General features: G+C 41.0%; 1 protein-coding gene across 2 annotated transcripts in view; it reads right to left on the reverse strand.

Moving 5' to 3' along the window:
- The window catches only part of Ext2 (exostosin glycosyltransferase 2), a 123,511-nt gene that overhangs the window by 44,938 nt on the left and 55,514 nt on the right, over positions 1-23,059 (reverse strand). For both annotated transcript variants that reach the window (XM_070032538.1, XM_070032539.1), the window contains exon 8: positions 20,325-20,456. In XM_070032538.1, the coding sequence (XP_069888639.1) occupies positions 20,325-20,456 (132 nt within the window). The remainder of the gene's footprint in view (positions 1-20,324; positions 20,457-23,059) is intronic.

Raw genomic sequence — 23,059 nt, forward strand, 5'->3', positions numbered from 1 at the left:
TTACCCCCATCTCAGAGATTCTTTATGTCACAATGCATTTTCATGGGAAAATAGGAGACTTTGGCAGACATTTGTGTCAACCCACATTTGATTTAAATGCAAGTATTTGCCTGAGCAGAAAAGGGAGAAGTCAGAGAAGAAAGGAAGAGAGGAGGACAGGCCTGTTACACAGAAGCTCTTAGCTCCTGGTAATGAGCAGCCTTACCTATTCCTACCTTGATAGAAAGGGCAGCTTTCTTAGTTGTTTTGAAGTTATCAACCCTTACCTCAATGTGGTTTCAATTATGAATTACCAGACTAAAAGGGGGAAAAAGCTTTGATTTATTCTTTTTTGCTCCAATTATGCATGATGTGTTTCCACGGAAGACTTTGAAAAGTATTTCATCATGCCTCTCATCCTGCAGTGGTCAAAGGGCAAAACCCAAAAGGAGTTAACCCTTTTATTTCCCCTCTCAGTTCAGGGGCTCCCTATTAGTGGACATAGGCCAAGACCTCTGAAACAAACAAAGCAAAGAGAGGGTTAAGCACTGGCATCATATTACTAAACGCACATAAGGGTGGCGTCCCTTGTCCACAATGGTGAGATGATATTTACGTTAATGGTTACTGGGAGATTTGAAAGGGGGCAATCAGTAATGTAGCCCATGCTGCCTTAGCCATTAAACTTCTACAGCCCCAACTACCTACAGCATTCTCTCAGGAGTGCTCTGACTTTGACCCAAGCATGTCTTTAAGCAAGATCTCTTAGCTTGAGAGAGAAAAGCTTTGGGGGATAACTCTGATGTCTACCTGTGGTCTCATGACTTCAATCCAGTTCACTCCAAAATAAATGGTTGTTCTAAAAACAAGAAAATACTGATGGCCAAATATCCCTGATTGCACATAAAATAGACATATGGAAGATGAAAAAACTCAAAGGCTAGAGGCTCTCTTGGGGTTTCAGACTCTAAGTAAAATAGTAAGCTATCAACTCAAAATTCCTGCAATTTATTTATAGAATTTCTTCAAAAATGAGTTTTTACATGGTGGGGTAGCATGCATCTGACCACATTTAGAAGCAATGGAGTAAGAGGTATGGTGTTCCTCTGATCTCTAAAGACACTAAGCCACAAAGATGAACTAAGGGTCACAGAGCAGGCGAAATGTTCCTACTGCACTTTCTGTCTTTTCTTTTCTACATTTATAAAGATGAGCTTAGACAAGGTCTGTGTCCACTTCTACCAACTCAGGGCCACAATCAATCTAGTCTTATGTGATATGAATCTAGATCATGACCCATGTGGGGTGGCTTGTGATGCAGCTCTCAGCACCAGGTTACTTCTTCATCCTCTCACTGAAGACACAAGCTCTTCATGTCCTGGCTGCTTCCAGGAAATCCTTGTGAGACATGCCCAACCTAGACAGGTCCCATATGACAAATCTTTCTCCCCAACTTCTACTTTGCACAATGATTGGGTTAAGCTTTCAGATCCTCAGGCTCAGCCAAGATCTCCACATTCCCTCTCATTCCCTCCCTAAGGGTCTTGAGCAGGATGGGCTTTAGTATCATGGAACTCAGCAGCCCATCCCACAGACACACAGGGACAACTGGATATAACCTACCACTGAGTTCTTTTTTGTTAATATTCCATGAGATAACTGCTATTCCAATTTTAGATAAGGGTAAAACATTTCAAAGACCTGCATAGGGTCAAGCTAACAAATACTCTTGAACTCAGGTTTGATTTCAAAATGTTTCCTTTGATGGCCTCAATATTAATTAGTAATTAATTCACCCCTACAGATGAGCAAATTGTTGCAGAGAGTCAGTAAAGAACTTCTAGTCACTCAGATCATTGATGGGAAAGAAAGGGAAAGAAAGGATTAAAACTCATAGTTTAGAAATGTGTGGGCTACAGTTAGCTTACCAAAGGCTCATGGGTTAAACCTATCTGGATATCTCTTGAATATTCCTGCTATTATCTGAATCTCAGCTACTTCAATCTTTTATTTATACAGCACTGAAATTGTTATTTGGCTAAATGCCCACCCTTCTTTTACAATGCCAAACTACTGTCAAGAAGCGCAGGAAGGGTGGCCACTGATTACTTTTCAGGTAGTAGAGGAAAAAAGTTGACATTTCATCCTTCTCTTGCTTGGAAAGGAAGGCAGTCATTTATAAGAACCCTCATCTGGCTGCAGCCGCCATCAGTGGGATGGACAGAAGCCAGTTAAATGGCTCAACATAAGCCATATTCAAAGAATTTGGAATGAGGAGAGAGGGAGAGTTCCATATGTTGATACTTTTAATAATTCATGAGTTATATGAGTCTGCAAGCCATAAATTTTACTAAGTATATCTATGGTGTGATTGCTTAAGATATTGGCAAAGATAACACACCATTGATTTTATTGGTTTACAATTTGATATATTAAAAGCAATGGTTCAGCTGTTTGATAGTGACAGCACAAGCTTTAGGTTATTTTTAGAACATAGTTCTCCAAATACAGTCACTAGATCTGTTACTCTGTAATAAAAGCATTAGAAAGAAATGCCTCCATAGAAAACTAATAACTAATTCAAACAAATAAGGCTGACCTATAATCCACAGACTAAGTGTCCAAGAAGATTAATGATAGCTTAAACCACTACTTCTTATGAGAGTTAAAACAAATTTCCAAAGTCATCTGACTATCCCATGCTTGAAATACTCCAACAGTTTAAAAAAGCATCTCATTCTCTGCCCAGGCATAAACACATGAGTTGGCAGCTCAATGGCTTTATTAAAGATGATATAGGGAAGACTTCTCTGGTTTGATAAACAGGAACCTTTGGGAATAGTTAAATTACAACTCATGGCTTCCAAGCTAAAAACACCAACATAGTTATGATCAAAAAATCAAAATTGTGTGGTTTTGAATTGATAAGAGTGTAACATCATCATTAAAGTTGATAAAGTAGAAAGAACAACTTCTACAGAGTAGTCATTTCTTAACTTGTAATTTCCATGGAATTCCAATAAGTTATATGTTTTGTCTACTGTGTTTTATCCCTACTTCTTTCCCCCAAAATGGCACAAACCCACAAGGGCAAAAAGAGCAGAAAAGGAATGAGACAAAGATGGATACGTCTTCAACACATTTTTGGAAGATAAAACAGATACAGACTTTCTTTTCAAAATCCTTTTGTCATAAAATATGTAGAAGTGTAGATGAAATAGAACAACAGCAACAAAATATTTTAGGTATACAGATAAGGCCAAAGGAAAGAAGAGCCAAAAATGAAGAGAAAACTGCAAATGAGATCTGAAGGCACAGGATCCAGTGGGAGTGACCAAGGTTTGTTGCTGGACTCACTAAGGCTAGTCTTTGGTTTTCATACTCATTCTGGAAGAGGAAGAAGATGAGACATGGCTCAAGCCCAAGAAGTGAGAGAATGAAGTGAGTTTTGTACATAAAGCTGGTGAAGGCCTGTGTGGCAGGAGGCAGAAAAAGCCACTCACTAGTTCATAAAGCAACACAACTCATTTCAGTTTTGGAGCCCAGCTTAGGGTGGTGTGAGGTGAGAGGAGTCCCCCTTCAAAAGTTTAACAAAGTTTAACAAAGCCCTCTTGTAAGTCTGAGTTTGAATGACCAGTGTCTATGTAGTATGGAAATTTCAATTGAGGAGTTAACCTGGGAAAGTGACTTATCTCTCTGAACTACTTGGAGGAGACAAAAAGACAACAACAATAACAATAAAATACTCTGGAAAACACCCTCTTTATCCAAAGATTTCCACAGAAAACTTCATGGAAGATGAACTCACATTCTAAATTACAAAATCTATAAAGAAAGAATGGAACAAAGCAACAACAGAAAGACAAATGACAACAAACTCAAAAAGTTGAACAATTAGAAAATATAAAATGTCTCAGATGCCTAAAGATATAAAAGAAGGAACCAAAGAGAGGCTGAGGTAGGAGGATTGAAAATTTGGGGTAAGCCTGGGATATAGGCTTACCTCATGTCTTAAAAAAAAAAAAAAAAAAGGAATAAAGGCCAGGGGCTGGTGGCTCACACCTGTAATCCTGGCTACTCAGGAGGCTGAGATCTGAGGATAGCAGTTCAAATCCAGCCCAGACAGGAAAGTCTGTGAGATTCTTCTCTCCAATAAACACCACCAGAAAACCAGAAGTGGCACTGTGACTCAAGTGGTAGAGTGCTAGCCTTGAGCTGAAGAGCTGAAGGACAGTGCCAAGGACCGGGGTTCAATCCCCACAACCAACAATAAATAAATAAATAAATACTGTAAATAGGAGAGGAGACCAAGCAGACAAATTTTCAAAAATAATCAGACACAACACACCTTCACATAAAGGATAGGTGAAACAACTTTGTTGAATATTAACATGGGTGAAGGGTATATAGAAACTACTATTTTCAAGTGTAATTATGAATTATATTCAAATAAAAAATTAAAGATAGGGCTGAAGAATTAACTCAAGGGCAAAGTGTCTATTAGGCACAAGGTCCTGGGCTATTTCTTGAAATTATTTGCTTTTTGACTTCAATCTGTGCTGTTTGTGTAAGCAGCCAAGTTAGGGAGATAACTCTTTAATAACTCCCTTTCTAATTGTGGTTGTGCACTAGAAATGTACAACACTCTGGTGTCAGAAATGAAGTAATATAGGTGGTTTCACTAAGGCAATTTACTTTTGTGTAAAAGGGTATAATACCATTACTCTATGCAGAGCTGGGCAAGTACACCATGCAGGGCAATTTTATGGACTTTAATCCCTCTCCACACTGTCCCTCTTCTTTGTCAAGAAGTTAGGCTGACAGTCTAAGTACAATTGATTACCAAGGTTAGAAAGGGGGCCATTCTTTAATTCCTGTCAAAGATTTACTTTTCTTTTTCTTTTTGTCCGTCGTAGGGCTTGAACTCTGGCCTTGGGTGTTGTCCCTCAGCTCTTCAGCTCAAGGGAGTGCTCTACCGCTTGAGCTACAGTGCCACTTTCAACTTTTCTTTTCTTTTTTTCACTTAGCAATTTCAGTTTATCATTTTACTTACCTTCTTGAACACAAGATTTATCTCCCTAACATGGCTATTGGACAACAAGCAATACAGATAATAGTTACAATTGAAGTAAATAAAGCAGATAATTCCAAGAAATATCAATAAACAATACAAAATATACTTTATTTGGACAGAAAAGAATAGTTTTTCTCATACAACCATGATTTAACTGGTTCCACAAGCCAAAAGGAAAAAAATGAACAGTTTTAAACTCAAACCACAAAGGTCATCAGATTTGGGTGTGAACAAATGTGTCTAAGAGTTATTATACTATATTAAGAAAAGCTATTATTTGAGTTTGGAAGTCTTTTTGGTTTTGTTTTTGTTTTTGTTGGTCATGGGGCTTGAACTCTGGGCCTGGGCGCTGTGGCGCTGTCCCTCAGCTCTTCAGTTCAAGGCTAGAGCTCTACCACTTGAACCACAGCACTACTTCCAGTTTTCTGGTGGTTTATTGAAGATAAGAGTTTCATGGACTTTTCCTACCCAGGCTGGCTTTGAACCATAATCCTCAGATCTCAGCCTCCTGAATAGCTAGGATTACAGGCAGTGCCTGTAGCACCAGTGCCCAGCAGTTTGGAAGGTTTTTTTTGAGTTAACCCAAAACACAACTTGAAAAACCAGTAAGGAAATTAGGAAATGTAAAGAAAGAGGAAAGTTAGTAAAGAAAGTTTTGGGAAAGAAATTGAGGAAACAAAAAAAAATGGTTCCTTTGGATAAGAAAAGATTTGGGAAGTAAGAATTGTTATAAATGTCTGTTCCAAAATAGAAAAAGGAAGAAATTAAGACTAACCACAGAAGGTCTCAGTAAAGTTAGTGAAGTTGGCAATTAATTTGACTATTATTTAAAAACTAAAGATTTTTCCTCGCAAGGTTAAGATTAATTTACTGATGTAAAACCAGTATTCCAACCATAAAAGTAATTGTTTACGTACTATTAAGCTTGTCAAGTTTTAAAATTTATTTTCAGTTGTGTTTGTTTATGTCAAGGCCTTTTAAATGATCATGTTTTAAATAAGTATGTAAAACTAAAAAGCTATCTTTTGCTGTCTAGTATCTGTTTCCCAAGTATGTATGCACTTTGACTAAAACAGCAGCCCTGTGTTTAAGCATTCTTCATTGTTTCTGCGTTCTTCATTGTAATAAAAAGAAAAGGCTTAATCATATCTGCAATCATTAAAGTGCAACATACAATTAAAAATAACTAAATTGTTTAATCAGTTATTGTTTTAAGACTTCAGTAATGACTACTGTTAACTCTTGTTATCACAGATTTGATCTTATACAGCATTTACAGTCAGATCCACAGAGCAATAAATAACTTATAAGTATTTATTGGTCAAACTTAACTTTTATTCTTAGTAAGTTTCAAGTAAGCCCCGCTTAAAAACTATTTCTATTGATCTCCTTGTTGCTTAAACTGGAAATAACGGGTCTTTTGGCACTGACTCTCAGTTAACCTATCACTCACCCCACTCCAATGTGGGACACCTTATCCCAGCAAAGAGCAAAAACACTGACTGGGACATTATCCCAGCAAGAAGAGACCTACCAGACCCACTTGGACAAGGCTAGTCCTGGTGGCAAGGATCCACCTAGAGGCAGTTGGGAAGAACTGTTCAGATAAGAGGGGATGATGCCAGATCCTAAAATGGATTCACTTATGCTGTCCCTTCAAAAGTAACTAAAAGCTGGGAGATCAAAAGAAAACAGTTTATCAGCATGACTATCTAATGACCATACTTGTCTACTTCTTAACTAAACAGGAATTTGCATTCTTGCTTTTGTTACCGGCTATTTCCATTTACAGTGAGTCTTGGAGTCAGGATAGTTTGTCTTGGAACTTTCCTGGGTCTCCCATCCATACTCTGCAGACATCTATAGCCTAATTACAGGAAATGATTAAGGTCTCCCACCAGGCCCTTAACCAATCCAATCCAGCCCTAGCTTCTGCTAGGTCTGTACAAAACCAGGTCCCATAAATGATCTAGGTGTGTTTCTTAACCAGTCTACCATGTTCTCCCCTTACTCAGTCAGCCCTAGCCCTACAATGACAACTGGACTCACTGGCCGCAGTTGTCCTCCAAAACAGATGCAGGCTTGACTTACTCACTGCTGCACATGGGAGATGGTGCCTTTTTACCCAAAGTATTGTTTCTATGCTAATGAATCCAAGAAACCCTAACATAATTGCAGCAACATCTCAAAGGATAATGTGAATCACTCCAATGGACATCCTGGTGGGATTACCCCTCACAATGGTCCCTCTGGCTGGCCCCTCTTACCTTTTTCTAAAGTTTCTTTTCAACAAGATAACTGCTGTAACCCAGGCCACCACCTGGGAACAAGTAAAGGTCATCCTATTCTTGCAGGTAACCCAAGGCATGGCTTACACCACCCTGCCCAATGCAGACCCAGACTCTGAAGAAGATCCCAGCTCCAGTGACCCCTCAATGCTCCTATGTCAGCAGGAAGTATCCAGAAAATTAGGTATGAAGTATCCAGAAAGATGTATAAAGCAAGTATCCAGAAAAATGACCCTCAACTCTTTATACTCCTTCGGGGTCCCTTCAGATTTCAGGGAATCTGAAATCCCCAAAATGTGAAAGTCCACTCTCCCATCCCTCCAGGCCTTAATGATTTCCTGTTACCCCCAGGTAACAGGCATCTGAATTCCTCAAGCAGGCCACACCTGGCTGAACTGGAACCTGCTCAGTGGATTTGCACCACAGATGCCCCAAACCAGGCCTACCTAAAATTATTTCAGGTCGAAACCACAAACTTGCAAGCCCACCCCAGAACTTTCTGTACCTTCTAGCCACCTTAACCCAGGACCCTACTTAAGTCTCTTCACCCCTGCCCTCAGCACACCATGTCTTGTGTCTCCTGACTCCCCTCAGGTCATCATGGCATCCTCTTCAATTCTCCATTAAAGCTGGTCTGCTGAGGACATCTTCGGCTCCTTCTTTATTCTAAGATCCTTGTAATTCAGCTTCCTAACACTAGCCAAATATGAAATGGAATAAATATGTGGACGATCACAGAAAATGTAAGCATTATGTCCACCTTTGGTCCTCAGCTCCATCCAGACCTAAGCTCCTCCCTGCCCTGGAGTTCCTACCACACAGCCGGCCCCTCCCTCTCTCCACCCATACCCACTTGAATTCCCATCTACCTCACTTCCTACCCCCCAGACCTTGCTGCTACCAATAGCAGAGGCTGCCATGTGCTTTCTCTCCAGGGTAAATATGGCTCTTCTAATAAACCTTGTAATAATCTTTCTCCTGTGACTGCCTACCTTTGCATGGTCCCCTGGGATGGATGTGGCAGATCCTTTCATTGGTGGCTCTGTGGGGATAGGTTCCCTGGTGGATTTACTCCCCCACTCCACTTCAGATGGGGGTCCAACCAGCTTTCCCCGGGACCTAGCCTGAGATCCTACACGCCCATTGCCAGAGGACCAACAAGGTAACTTTCTCCTGATCCAGAGCTCTACCTACTGCCCACACCATCTAATTAAGTCCTACTCCAGGTCAGTGACCAGTTCACCGGAGCTCCAGATTTCTGATTTCTGTACCCCTACCGTCTGACTGAAATCTTGGCCAACTGCCCGGATTTCACCCTCGACCCCCTCAGGCCTTTTGTGGCTGGGGACCACCCTGGAGAGGGGTGATGATCCTTCCCACCGGTTGGTCATTGTTCAAGCTACATTGCACTTGTCAAGGACACTCCGCACCTAGCTTTTGGCTCTGGTCACTTACCATGGAAAAGGAAAGAACTAAATTTCCTTACAACCAAATTTGGCATCTGTAAGGTCTGCACAGGGACACCTCCCTCCCTTTTGGCTAAGGTTCCTCCCAGTATCTGTTACCTAGGTAACTGAAGACCTGGAAGCAGTCACCTTCTCCTGCTAGGTTACATCCTGGGCTACCTCTGGTCACATGCCTCCCATCTGACCTTAGGAGGGTCCCAGACCCCGAGGTCACATCCAGATCCAGTGTAGCCACACCTTTCCACCACTTGGCCACACCTCTTCCTGTCCCTGGCCTACATAAGTCCTGGCCCAGTGGTGGGTCACCTCTCTTCCTGCCTCCCCACTTCCTTTATCAGCCATGCCTCTCCACCATGTAAGGCGTGGGCAGCAGTTCAGTAAGTCTCCACCATATATGGCGTGGGCAGCAGTTCAGTAAATAAACTTCTTCTCCTGCCTGAACAGCGCGTAGTATTCTCTTCATCGGCTACCTATGAAGCCTACCTATTTAATATACCTTACAGCCCCAAATTTAAAACTCTACATATGTGAGCACTCAGGCAAGGCAGGTAGATCTCTCTCTTTCTTTCTCTCTCCGTCCTTTCATTGATCCTTCAGATGTATCCTCCTCTTATAAGGTATTCCAGCAGTGAGAAACAAAGAAGCCACGTGTTGAGAGGTCAAATTGGGAGTCTCTATTAGAAGGCCAGCAAATGCAGGTGGACTCTTGTCACAAAGACCTACAAATATACTTAACGCTTTCAGAAAATTGAGCCATGAGAGCTAGAGAGGAAAGAAAAAGCAGAAAAACAATACCAATAAACCAGATCAGCTGCAATGGAGAGCTGAAGTAGGTAATCACGGTGACCTGAGTAGAGACAGGACACAGGGCACAGGGCACAGGGCAGAAAGCATGGCATAATGGTGTCTGAGCTGGTCTGGAATTAAATAGGGTCAGATCAGGGGGCAGGGTAACAGGGAGCATGAGAGTTCACAACCCCTGACAGGTCCAGTACCCTATTGTCCAAGTCCCCACCTCTGTGTCTCTAGGAATTCAGGCACACCCATCACCTGGGAGGTAGGACTTCCTTGCCTCCACCATGAAGACAAGATGGCACCAGTTTAACCCAATACCAGACCATCTACCATGTGGCCAAAATGGCATCGGCTAGATCCCTACTTCACTTTCTATATCTTAGCCCCTTTCTTGGGAAGCTATTGGAAAAAAAGAAAAAAAAAAAAAAACGAGGAAAATTTAAGAACCAGAAACTAGGAGTCCAACAAAGCAAAGAGAAAAGGGGATTCTCAAAGAATGACAGAGATCTAGACAGGAAGCAACCCAGACTGGAGCCAGAGGTGGAGATGACTCCAAAGAGAAAGAAAGTTTACTTGTGCTTCACTGTTTTGTTACTTTAATGGAGAATGAAAAAGAAGGAGGAGGAAGAGGAGAAGGAGGAGGAGGAAGAAGAAGAGGAAGAAGATACTGATAGGATTTGTGAAAAGAAAAAAATAGCTATTAACACCTTGAAAAATAAAAATTTGTAGAGGAAAAATAGTTGGCCGCCAATGGCGCATACTTGTAATCCTAGCTACTCTAGAGGCTGAGATCTGAGGATCATAGCTTGAATATTCCCTGAGAATCTTATGTCTAATTAGTCACAGAAAAAGCCAGAAGCAATGCTGTGGCTCAGGTGGTAGTGGTAGAGCGGTAGCCTTGATCAGAAGCAGCTCAGGGACCACTCAGGCCCAGAGTTCAACCCCCAGGACTGGCACAAAAAAAAAAAAATTAAAAAGTTATCTTTGTTTATGCAATATTTACAGAGTCCCATTAATGCCCACAATAAATACTGCTTTAGTGAAACATCAGGATACAGCCCTCCTGGTGAGGAGAAATGAGCAGAAGGGGAAGGACAGAGACAAGATGCTAACTTGAGGAGGTGGGTGAGATAAAGGAAAAAAAAGTGTACCAGAAGCATTTTGTGGAGAAACAAGAAGATAAAGATTACAGGAAAGTTAAAACCTGAAAGCAGTTTTTCTTTGGTAACAGCCCCTAATTTCTATTCTATGCTTTATTTGACTATACATGTGCTAAACCTCATGACTTTTTAAAACATAAAATTAAGAAGTACTGCTAGAGAGAAAGAGAAACAGAGAGAACCAACTTTAGTAGAGCGGAAACTTTCCCAACTTGCAACTATAATGAACCAGTTATTAGAAAATTACATCCAAATATCAACTTGGAGAACATTGGAAATGGAAAGAAAATTCACGATGTGAAATACAGATGCTGGGTCTAACTGGTGCCATTTTGGCATCTTGGTGGATAAGAGACTTTCCAAAAACTCTTGGAGGTGGAGTCCCATCCCCAAGCGACAGGAATACCTGACTTCCTAGAGGCAGGGATGGGGACTTGTATAACAGGTTCTCAGACCTGCCAGACCTATACTGTGAACTCGTGAGACACCTTGAATTCTTGAGCTCCCTGTGACCCTGCTCCCTGTCCATGACCCTATTTATGCCCCAGCACATTAGTCACCATTTTGTGCCATGCCTTGTGTCTCCTGACTCTCCATAGGTCACCGTGATGTCCCTCTTCAACTCTCGATTAGAGCTGATCTGGTTTGCTCTTTTCTTTACTACCCTTGTGGCTCAGTTTCCTAACAGTATTAAGTGCATTCAAGGATGCAATTGCAGGCTTTCTAATAAAGACTCCAGATTCAATCTCTCAAAATGTGGCTTTTCTATATCTCCTAATCAGATTTGCCAATGGACCACATTTTCCTAGTAACTTGTTGTTAGTAAGCAGACTTCAAGGGAAGACAACAGTGGCCTGCAACCAAAGGGAGGGAACCTGGTAATCTGGTGAGCTAACAATTGGTAGTTGGATAACTTGGTCAAGAAGGTCTGTATGTTTTCAACAGGTTGTAGATCAAGCTTCCCCAAACTCTGACATATCACTGTACTTGCTGCTTTCCTATGAGCTGTACAGTGTCAGGAAGCAGCCAGGTTTTGATTCATGAAGACTGGAGCCATGAAAGTAAACTATGAGTAAGCAGTGAGGTAGTTATCAAAGTCAACATTTTGTGGTGATTCATTCTGTGCTACCACTAGGCTGCCATGAGCATGTTACACAGACCTATTAGCCTCTGTACCAGAAAGAGTATACTTGATTGATATGAGGAAATCTCCACAGTGTCTGCAAGTTTGATTTCTTATTCCTTATATGTTGTTCTCCATTCAAATTGGGCTATCATATAGTCTTTTCCATTTTCTGTCAGACCAGATGCCAAGCTCTTTAGTTTTTGCTTTGCTCCATTGGCAGACCAAGCCCAGCTTTCCTTATTCCTTGACAGCTAATGACCTGACAGTTGGAGTGTTTCCACAAGTCTTCACAGAAAGATCTAGAATTTAGGGTGTATACTGATCCAAGAAATGTGATACTTTAAAAACAATAGAATTCAAAAAGCTTAGCCTTACCTCAAGCAAGCTAAAATTTCTAAATTCCATACATATTTTTATCTTATCTAGGCAGTGGGAGGACAAATGGTCTGAGAATAAGCCAAAGAGGCCTCCTGGGGCCTGGTAGGCTCTCAAATTCCAGAAACATTCCACAACCTGGAAGTGAGTTGAGTTAACAGACTTGTTAATCTGGTATCTTTTCAATTTAAGAGTTCTGGGGCAGTGTTTCCTTAGCCTACTCAGTGATTTATTGCTTACTAGCATTTGCAGCTGACTGATATTTTCAGCTGCTTGTACCACAACAACATCTAAGTCAGGCACCGCGAGACAATTTATGTCGTGTAGCTGAGACAAATATAGCCTGAACCCAATTTCTGGATGCTTCTAATCCAAGCCCTATGGGTCGATGGAAAGAGAGGGAGTGTCTTCTCTAGTCAGTGAATTAGGAGCCACTAAATCAAATTCCACATCAAAATATGGCCCCAGGTTCAGCAGCATCAAGACCCAAGACTTGGGAACTTGCTTCTAGGCTCTTACCCTAGACCTACCTAATCTGCATCTGAGGGCAGAATGGAAGTGCACTATATTTTTATTAAATTGGCAGCTGAGGAAAGAGAGAGCAGCACATGCTATTCAGGCGAGAGAAAGGTTTATTTTCAAGCTGCAGGCTACCTCTGGTCAAGATGGAAGGAAGCCCACCGAGCAGGGATGAAAAGGATTGGGTTGAACCACACCAGGGCCAGGACCTATCAAGGCCAGGGGAGGGAAGAAGGTGTGGCCACACCGGATACAGATGTGACCACAGGGAGGGGGGAGGTAACTGCCTCCAGGTGTGCCAGTTACCTAGGTGATGAAGGTACTGGGCAGCAGAAACTTAACCAAGAGGAGGGAGGAGTCTGCTCTGCCTTCCCAGGGTGGACCTTACCATTTTTACAAGCCTTCCAGAGATTCTGATGCATACTGAGGTAAGCCTCTGCCCCACAAAACTCTCCTACATTCTGTTCCCAACTCTGATTCTGATCTTCATAAATGATGCTTTCCAATCAAGGCTTTTATATAAGTATTCCCCTTTTATCTAAAAACTGGATTTAGACTGAGGCTTGTAGGAAGTCCATATGAACAAATAATCTTTACCCCAAACTTCAGTCACAGGTAAGTCACCACTCTGGCTGAATTTTACTGGAACAAGCTCTTGTTTTTCTACCTTACTCTTATGCTGGATACAATGATTTATCTTAAGCCACTTCACCAAATTTCTCAATTGTTATCAGTGATCATGGGGACTCCCTCCTACCCTCTTTCAGTTCCAGGTCTAGTACTGTAAATACAGGAAGAAGAGAAAAAAAAAAAAAAACAACCTAATTGTCTACCAAAAGAATAAATAAAATCATGACATTGACAATTATATGGAGAAATGTTTCACATAATTTTAAGACTGTACAACATTTGACTTTTTGGTGAGTTTTGCCAAAAATCCAAAAATTCCCAGTTTAATGCTCCTTTGTTTTAGCCTCTGTCCTTGGGCAGCTGGCAGAGATATAAAGGTGAGGAAAGGTAAGGGAGAATGTCTGTGGCCAAGCCCAGCATCTTCACCAGCCCATAGGTGCAGATGAATGTCTATCAAGAGGCCAGGCTAGAAATGGCACCACAGTTACACATGGAATAGGAGTGGAATACTTAGGGCAGTAGTGAGGAACAAAAAACCTGGTACATGACAGGATGGACAGTTTCTCTAGTGCTCCTCATCGTCTGCTCATCAGCATTTGCTTGTACTGATTATTCTGTATGGCTCAAAAATGATGTTATTGTTAGGTACACTAGGGGAAAAATGGCCCCTTCCCCACAGTTCTTCTCCACACAAGTGGCCCCTTCTCTAGAAGGTCCTGCCCAGCACTATTCCCAGGTAACTGGTGAATCTGAGGGCAGTGGGCAGTCCCCCATGCTCTGAGGTCTTAGCTGCGGCCACACCTCCTCCCTGTTCGCTCCCTATCTTATACATCAGTCTCCATCATCAGTTCCACCTCTTTTGCCCCTGTCCTGCTTGCAGCATTTCCCTTGCCCCTCCCCCCTCCCCCCTTCCTTTTCCTTTCCCTTCCCCAGCATCCCCTGCATCCCTTGAACGCCCTCCATCTTGTGCAGAATGGCAGTATACTGTCCCACCAATAAACTCTTTCCTTCCTGACCCATGTGGCAGTCTCCTTCCAGCTGAACCTTACAGTTACAAACATCTAAACACTCCTTGACAGAAAAAGGATTTCCCATTCCTGACTTAGGAAGGTGAAAAATCTTTGCTAATAGGTGCAAAAAAGATAGATAAAACGATAAAACAATGGAGAAACAGAAAAGAGGGAGAATATAGACAGTCTCAGGTGAAGAGCAAAGAAAACTAATGATAAAATTATGCATTCTTCCCCTCTTAATGAACCTAAACTTGGTGAAAAATTCCCAAGGGCACACTGCAAGCAAAGGGATGATCTCACCAATAGAAACAGATCCACTACTTCCACATGATGCTCAAGAATTACGGTGGCAAACTCTTCCAAGTTCTGAGGGTAGGGTACAATGTGGCCAACATAATCTGTGTCATATTACAAATAAAAATGGCAAAGTATCTGGTGACACAAATCCTTTGTGAAGCCATCCTTGACTGTCTTCAGCATCCACACACTATGGCCATTTGTATATTAAATTAAGACAGCTGCATCTGGACAAAACCTGACTCCGAGCTCTCACTTCTTGTTCCCCAGTCTGAGCAAGCTCTGAGCAGGTGGAAGGCCCCAACAGCACATCTTTGAGAAGCCCAGACCTTTCTTTGATTTACTGATCATACTCCATACCTACTCCCACTTTGGGTGTCTGACATTGTAAATTCAATGGAATCTAGAGGAGAGACTCCTCTGCAGGTTGGGCTCAAAGTAATCTCATCTACAGTTAGTTAAATATTTCTAAGGGGAGGGGGAAGTTAACTATAAATAAATCATCACTACATGGCCTCTTGTTGGTTGCTTTTACTGAAGATGCAGAGATGTATAGCACACTGCTTTAAATCAGGGCATTCATCACCTGAGCTCCTAGAAATACCAAAGTGCCTGGAGAACTATTTAAGAAAGAGTTAAAGAGAAATAGAGAATGCATTTTTTGAGTTGTGTATCTAGACTTACACTTTTTATGCTTATGTTCCTAGTTCATAGTTCAGCACTTTGATCACTTTGTTCCAAACTAAAACCTATCTATATCAAATCTATGAAGTTTTACGTGTTCTCCCAGTCTATATTCTTATAAAGAAGCATTAAAATTAACCATTTATTCTCCTAGGTTTTAGATACTTTTGGTCTGGGTCACAACCACATACTTGCCTACATTTTAACATGTGCTACTCTTCATCTCACACCTGTACCATGTGCTTGAACAGGAACAATGTTTTAGCCCAGAGGAGGCTCAGTGGCTCCCACAGAACTCTACAAGCAATACAAGATAATTTGTAGAAGACCTGGGTTCTCACTGTCTTTCACAACTTGCAGTTATATGACCTAGGACAAGTCATCAGACCCTGTGAGTCTCATTGTGACCACTTTACAGATAAAAAGGAATCTCCCACTTTCCCTACCTTTCTCAGTAGGATAAGGATCAAATGAAATAATGATGTCACAGGGGCATGTGAGTCTTCAATGGCTCAAGTTCTGGGATTCTATCTTCTTCCTCCCTTCCCCTTCCCTGCCTTTTACTTCTTTCTTTTATACATCAAGGGCATCCTGTCTGAATTAAATTGCTATCAGTACCTTGAGGACTACCAAGATAAGTCAGAGATGTCCTTAAATGCTTACATTATAGGAAATGATGCTTCCAAATATGTTAAGTGAGAGGAAAGAATTATAGAAAAGACATTCTAAGAGTTATATGAAAGAAAAGATCACTTCTTGTGAGGTACCTTAGAAGACTTTGTGGAGGAAAAGGTATACACACACACAGGTCCTTGGAGTATGGGTAAGATGTAGACTTAATCCATGGTGAAGGAAAGTATGACAGAGAAAAAACAAGAGTCACAAGGCACAAAGAGGGAAAGGATGGGGCATGCTCAGGAAAACAGCAGCTGTGAGGCCAAAAATCTAAACTCCTCAAAGGGAGCAGTAGGAAAGGAGACTGGAAAAGCAGACTAGAGCCAGATTAGGAAGACCCTACAGTTAGACAGAATCTAGATTTTGGTATTCCTTTCCCCCCTTCCCTCCCCTCCTTCAGCCATGACCCTAGTCATCCAAGTTCCCTCTCAGGAGAAAATACTAATATGCCTCTGTTTTCCTAAACCTCTTCCTGACTTACCAGTGTAAACAGTCACAACTAGACATGGCTCATTTGTCCTCCATTAATTTTCTTCTGTGTTCCTAAAATAGTCTGTTACTTGCAGTCTTATCCCACTGTTGTGGGTAATCTCTTCTCCACACTGGTGTCACACATAGGTTGAACCCACATTCAACCTTCCCACATTACTCCATATTTAAGATGCCATATGACTTCTTATCACCCATAGATGACATCCTATCACCTTGAATAAGTTTTCATGATCTATATCTCTCCAGACCTCATCTTCCTTCCCTCCCAACCTCCACCTTGTTACCAACCAAACTCCCTGAAGTTCCTTACACCTTTGAATGCTCAGTCCCTCTGAATGAAATCCTACTTTCTCCCTCTCTGTCTGGATAGTACCTGCTCTTTATTTCTTGTTTAGATCATTTCACATTGTACCCAATGTTGTTACATAAAAGAACAAAAACATTCAACTATTGAAAAAGAAGCAAAATCAGTATTCATGTATATTATCCACAACTCTTAAAAAAAATAGAAGGGAATCACCTAAAAAAAACATAAATTGACTACAGAATTTCATGAGAGAATTTGAAATTAATATACAAATGCCAAAAGGTATCTTTACACAAGTAGTAGCCATTCACAAACTGTAATGTTAGAAAGTATTCCTTTATCAGAAAGTAAGATTACAAATTTAAAAAAAAAAACTTTTGTGGAGTCTTGGTTTGTCTTTTTGTTGCTGGTGGTGGTGGTCGTGGTGCCTCAACTCTGGGCCTGGCAGCTATCCTGCAGCTTTCAGCTCAAGACTAGCACTTTATCACGAGGGCCACAGCACCACTTCCGGATTATTCTGCTTATGTGGTGCTGAACCTAAGGCCTCAGGCATGCAAGGCAAGCACTCTACCACTGAGCCACCTTCTCAGCCCGTTTGTCTGTTTTTAGAAACAGGGTCTTACTATGTAGTTCAGCTGGCCTGAAAGTCATAATCCTCCTGCCTCAATCTCTCAAAAGCTGGATTACAGGTGTGCACATGTACATACACCCAGGATTTTTTTTTAAGAAAAAGTATTATCAAAACTAATGTAGAGGGGCTGGGAAGGTGGCTCAGTGGTAGAGCGCTTGCCTTGCATGCATGAGGCCCTGAGTTCGATTCCTCAGCACCACATAAGCAAAAAGAAAAAAGCCGGAAGTGGCACTGTGGCTCAAGTGGTAGAGCGCTAGCCTTGAGCTGAAGAGCTGAGGGACAGCACCCAGGCCCAGAGTCCAGGCCCATGACCGGACCAAAAAAAAAAAAAGAAAAAACAAAACAACAACAACAACAACAAAAACTAATGTAGAACCTATGCAAAGGGAACTTGTACATTCTAGTGGAAAGATACCTCAATATCTCCAGATACCGAGACCCAAAGCAATGCAAGCTCCCCAAACGTGGCCTCTTCTCTGCTCTGTTCACTGATGCTCAACAAGTGCCATCAATGCCACTAAAACAATCTAAAATTCGATTAATCAAAGTTTCTTTTTCCTTTGTTGTTGCTTTTGTGTTCATTTCCTTTTGTTTTGTTCATTTATCTGTCTTTGGGAAAATTGGGGGGGGGGCAAAGAAATGCTGGGTCAAAGAGTGAAAAAATGCAGCAGTGGTATTCTGTAGACACTATATGGAAAATGAATATACAACTTGTGAGTGGGGATGGGAGGGAAAAACTGGGAGAGAATGAGGGAAAGGGTGACAATGTTCAAAAAGAAATGTACTCTTTATCTAACATATAACCATAATTCCTCTGTACATCACCTTTACAAAACTATAAGTAAATTTTAAAAAATCATAGATTATTCAGGGTAACCTGAAAAAAAAGTAACTTTCCATTTGGAAACTACACATAAAAAGTTTGGATTTTTTTTTTTTAACCTAGCAAATGAGCAAAATTTCAAGTACTTAAGAATGACTGAATCATGGAGAACCAGAAAACCCAAAATGTTTTTACAGAAGTATTTTTGCAAAAGCAATTTACCACTATCTATAAACATTCAAAATGTGTTTTCTTTACGCAATTTCTCAGCTGGAATTAATTCTATAGCTATATTAGCACATTTGTGTGCTAATATATGAGATATATCCCTTGTTTTTGGTACTGTTAGAACATTAAAAAAAACTAATCTGAATCAAATGTGTTAATAACTGAACTTTGTATAGGCACACCCAAATAATGAAATAGATATGCCCATCTTTAAAAACTGAAGACCTATACAAAGTGAAATGGAAATAGGTCTACCACCTACTGAGAAAAAGACAAGACACAGAAAGTATCTATAGTATAAGCCAATGTGTGTTTTATGATTATGTAATTATGTTTATACATGAATGGGAACACATAACTCCCACAGCCCTGATATAGGACTTATACAATCCGTGCTTTACTGGCTGGCTTCCCAGACATAAGGAACTTTTTGGAGGACGGGGATTATCTCCTTTTTCTGATTCTCAGCACCTCAATGGAATGCTTATAACCTAGTACCCAATATAAGAGGGATTAGAAGAAGGAAGAAGGGCATGAAGGTTAACCAGGTGACACATCCAATACTAGGTAGAGAAGCCCAACTCCAGCAACAAGGAGGGTGGGCCAGAAAGCAAGTGATGAACTGAATGAAGCATGGAGGAGTCTGGATTCAGAGCAGCCAGAAAGCAGTAAAGCCAGCCCCAGAGCACTAGTATTTTCAATTAGAAAGGAGGTTTGGCTGGGGAGGTGGCTCAGTGGTAGAGTGCTTGCCTTGCATGCATGAAGTCCTGGGTTCAATTCCTCAGCACCACATAAGCAGAAAAAGCCGGAAGTGGCGCTGTGGCTCAAGTGCTAGAATGCTAGCCTTGAGGTGAAGAGCTAAGGGACAGCGCCTAGGCCCAGAGTTCAAGCTCCATGACCAACAAATAAAAAAAAAAAAAAAAAGAAGGTATAGCTGCAAGCCACTGCCATGGTCCTGACAATGACACAAGTGCCTTTGCCTCCTGCAGGGAGGGAGGAAGCCCTGAGAGCAGCTTTTAAACAGACTCTCTCTGTTCTGGAAATGCTGGGGCCCCAGCTGGTCTTACGCTAGAGACTGTAGCAAACTGTAAGTCCTCTACATCATTTTTGCTTACTACTTTCCCCATAGAGCACTGGAAATGTCAATTAAAGTAGCACACGTAACGTACTTAGCACTGACTTTTTCAAGAACTTTTACACTACACCAAAAGTCATAGAGAAATCATTTCTTTTTTTTTTTTTTTTTTTTTTTTTTTTGTCGGTCGTGGGGCTTGAACTCTGGGCCTGAGCGCTGTCCCTCAGCTCTTCAGCTCAAGGCTAGCACTCTACCACTTGAGCTACAGCGCCACTTCCGGTTTTCTGGTGGTTTATTGGAGATAGGAGTCTCACGGTCTCTCCTGCCCGGGCTGGCTTTGAACCGTGATCCTCATATCTCAGCCTCCTGAGTAGCTAGGATTACAGGCGTGAGCCACCAGCGCCCGGCTGAGAAATCATTTCTAACCAGACCATGCCTCCCACCTATCTAGGCCAGAAATAGACCATCTTCCTAAGCATACTGAAAACAACCCATGAACTGCTGATTCTATATTTCTTACTTTTACCAGAATTTCACAATTCAACTGTCTTTACCAGACCACTGATAAAAAGAACACTCTCCCTCCATGGAAGGTTAGAATTTAAAAAAAAAAAACTTTATAACTATAATACATTTTCTGTTCTCCCACCCTGGCAACTGACATGGCCAGGACTGTCCCTTACTTACCACAGAGGGAGGGTCATTCCATTCTTCATAAGAGATGGCCGCATATGGATAGATACGGTCATTGATAATCTGCAGCGTGGCCAGGGCGATGGCTTTAATTGACTGGAAATATGCTTCCCAGAACCAGCGTGCCTACAAAGAAAACAACACTGTAGTAAATGAGGAAGCAGGTAAGCAAAGGTGGTGGGGGGTGGGGGGGAAGATAGATGCTCTGTTGCAGTCAACTCTGGCTTTAGTTCTTTATTCCCAAAAAGGTAGAACCAAGGACACATGAGCTCTGGTGCCCAAGCCATCTCCATCATACCTTTGGCCAAAGCAGCCAGAATAAAATGCAAACAGGTGAAGTGCACACAGATTCAATTTAAATAGAAGAGAAACTCCGATTATTAAAAAAAACTAATGTGTCAACTGTACAAAAGGAAATGTACTTATTACCTGATGCATGTAAATGTATCCCCTCTGTATATCATCTCTATAATAACAATGGAGTAAATTAATAAATAAAAAAAGCTAACATGGTAATTATGTGAAAATTGACTATATAACTTGAGTGTAGGTATGGGAGGAGGGAAATAAGAGAAAATGAAGGAAGGGATGACATACACTAAGAAACATTTTACTCACAACAACCTTATGAAACTGTAAACCCTTCATATGACTACTTAGTAATAATAAAAGTCTAAAACAAGCCGGGCGCCGGTGGCTCATGCCTGTAATTCTAGCTACTTAGGAGGCTGAGATCTGAGGATCGCAGTTCAAAGCCAGCCCGGGCAGAAAAGTCTGTGAAACTTTTATCTCCAATAAACCACCAGAAAAACCAGAAGTGGTGCTGTAGCTCAAGTGGTAGAGTGCTAGCCTTGAGCTGAAGACCTGAGGGACAGCGCTCAGGCCCAGAGTTCAAGCCCCACGACCAAAAAAAAAAAATGTCTAAAACAATACTAATGTGTTATGCTGGCCCAAGGTTATGGTCTTCTTTATAGATAACACACACACACACACACACACACACACACACACACACACACACACATACACACAGAGAAAAGTGTACAAGTCTTATAAGCATAGCTAAATGAATTTTATGTGTGTACCTACTGTTATAAATATCACAGGTAAACACACAGAATTTAGACTCCTCTATGTTGTTTTCCAATCAGCATTGTGACCAGTCTCAGAACAACCACATTCTCGTTTCTTTTGCACCACTCTAGAAGCTTCACATTAACAAAATCAAGCAGCATTTGTTCTTTTGTTACTGACTTATCTGGAGCAACACTTGCATTTCATTTTATTTTTTCTTGAGAAATTTTAGGCAACTAATTTGTCTCTTCCTTAAGATGTTTTAGAAGAATTAATCGAAGAAGCCATCAGGGTAGGGTGTGTGTGTGTGTGTGTGTGTGTGTGTGTGTGTGTGTGTGTGTGTGTGTGTGTGTGTGTGTGTGTGTGTGTGTGTGTGTGTGTGTGTGTGTGTGTGTGTGTGTGTGTGTGTGTGTGTGTGTGTGTGTGTGTGTGTGTGTGTGTGTGTGTGTGTGTGTGTGTGTGTGTGTGTGTGTGTGTGTGTGTGATTTTATTTCCAATTATTTCATTTGAGGCAGAGTTTCACTATGCAGCTCAGCCTAGCCTCAATCTTGTGAGCCTCCTGTCTCAGCCTCCAGACCTGATTATAAGCATTTGTTACCATGCAGGGCTGTATGAAAGTTTTAAATTATATTCTTTTGTAGATTCAGAATAATGCACATTTTTGTGTCACTTCTTTTTTTTTTTTTGGTCAGTCGTGGGACCTGAGCTTTGGGCCTAGGCGCTGTCCCTAAGCTCTTCATCTCAAGGCTAGTGCTCTACCACTTGAGCCACAGCGCCACTTCCAGCTTTTTCTGCTTATGTGGTGCTGAGGAATTAAACCCAGGGCCTCATGAATGCAAGGCAAGCACTCTACCAATGAGCCACCTTCCCAGCCCCTTGTTTTACTTTTATACATAGTTTTTCAAGGAATTGTTCACTAAATTGTTAAATTCATGAAAGTAAAAGTGAACTTGACAACCATTTAATAATGCCTGTAGAATTTGCAATAATGCCCCCCCTTTCATCCTGATATTGTTGGTCTCTTGATTGGCCTTTCTAGAATTTTCTTACTTTTATAAATCTCTTCCAAAAAAACAAATTTTGGTTTTGTTTTCCTCCATGTTTTTTTCTCCAACCTTGTTAATTTCTGCTCTTTTTTTATATTATTTCTTTCAATTTTTAGTTTAATATAAGAGTGTAATCTTGCTATTGACACTTAAGTTTAAATAGATAATCAATTTCGATCTTTCCATACTTCTTGTAAATTTCCCTCTACTGTCCTATTTAAAATGTATCTCACATATTTACACATAATTTTCATTATCACTTAGATTTTTAAAATTCTACTTTCCCATTTTGATGTCTTCAGTTTGTTTGTTTGTTTGTTTTTGAGGTAAGTTTCACTAGGTAGCCCCAGAGGCCTCAAATCCTTCTATCTCCAACTCCCAAGCATGTGCCACCTTATCTGATGAAGTGTCTTCTTTGGATTATGGGTCACTTTAAAGTACACTATTTAATTTCTCAACATTTTGGTACTATTCCTCTTTTTATTATTGATTTCTACTTTTTCAGTATAGACAGAAAACATTTGCATGATTTCAACACTTTGTATTTATTTAAACTTGATTTATGGCTTAATACATTGCTTACTTTAGTAACTTATCCATGTGCACTTA

Source organism: Dipodomys merriami, unplaced genomic scaffold, assembly GCF_024711535.1.
Source record: "Dipodomys merriami isolate MVZ:Mamm:240054 unplaced genomic scaffold, mDipMer1.0.p SCAF_21, whole genome shotgun sequence".
Lineage (NCBI taxonomy): Eukaryota > Metazoa > Chordata > Mammalia > Rodentia > Heteromyidae > Dipodomys > Dipodomys merriami.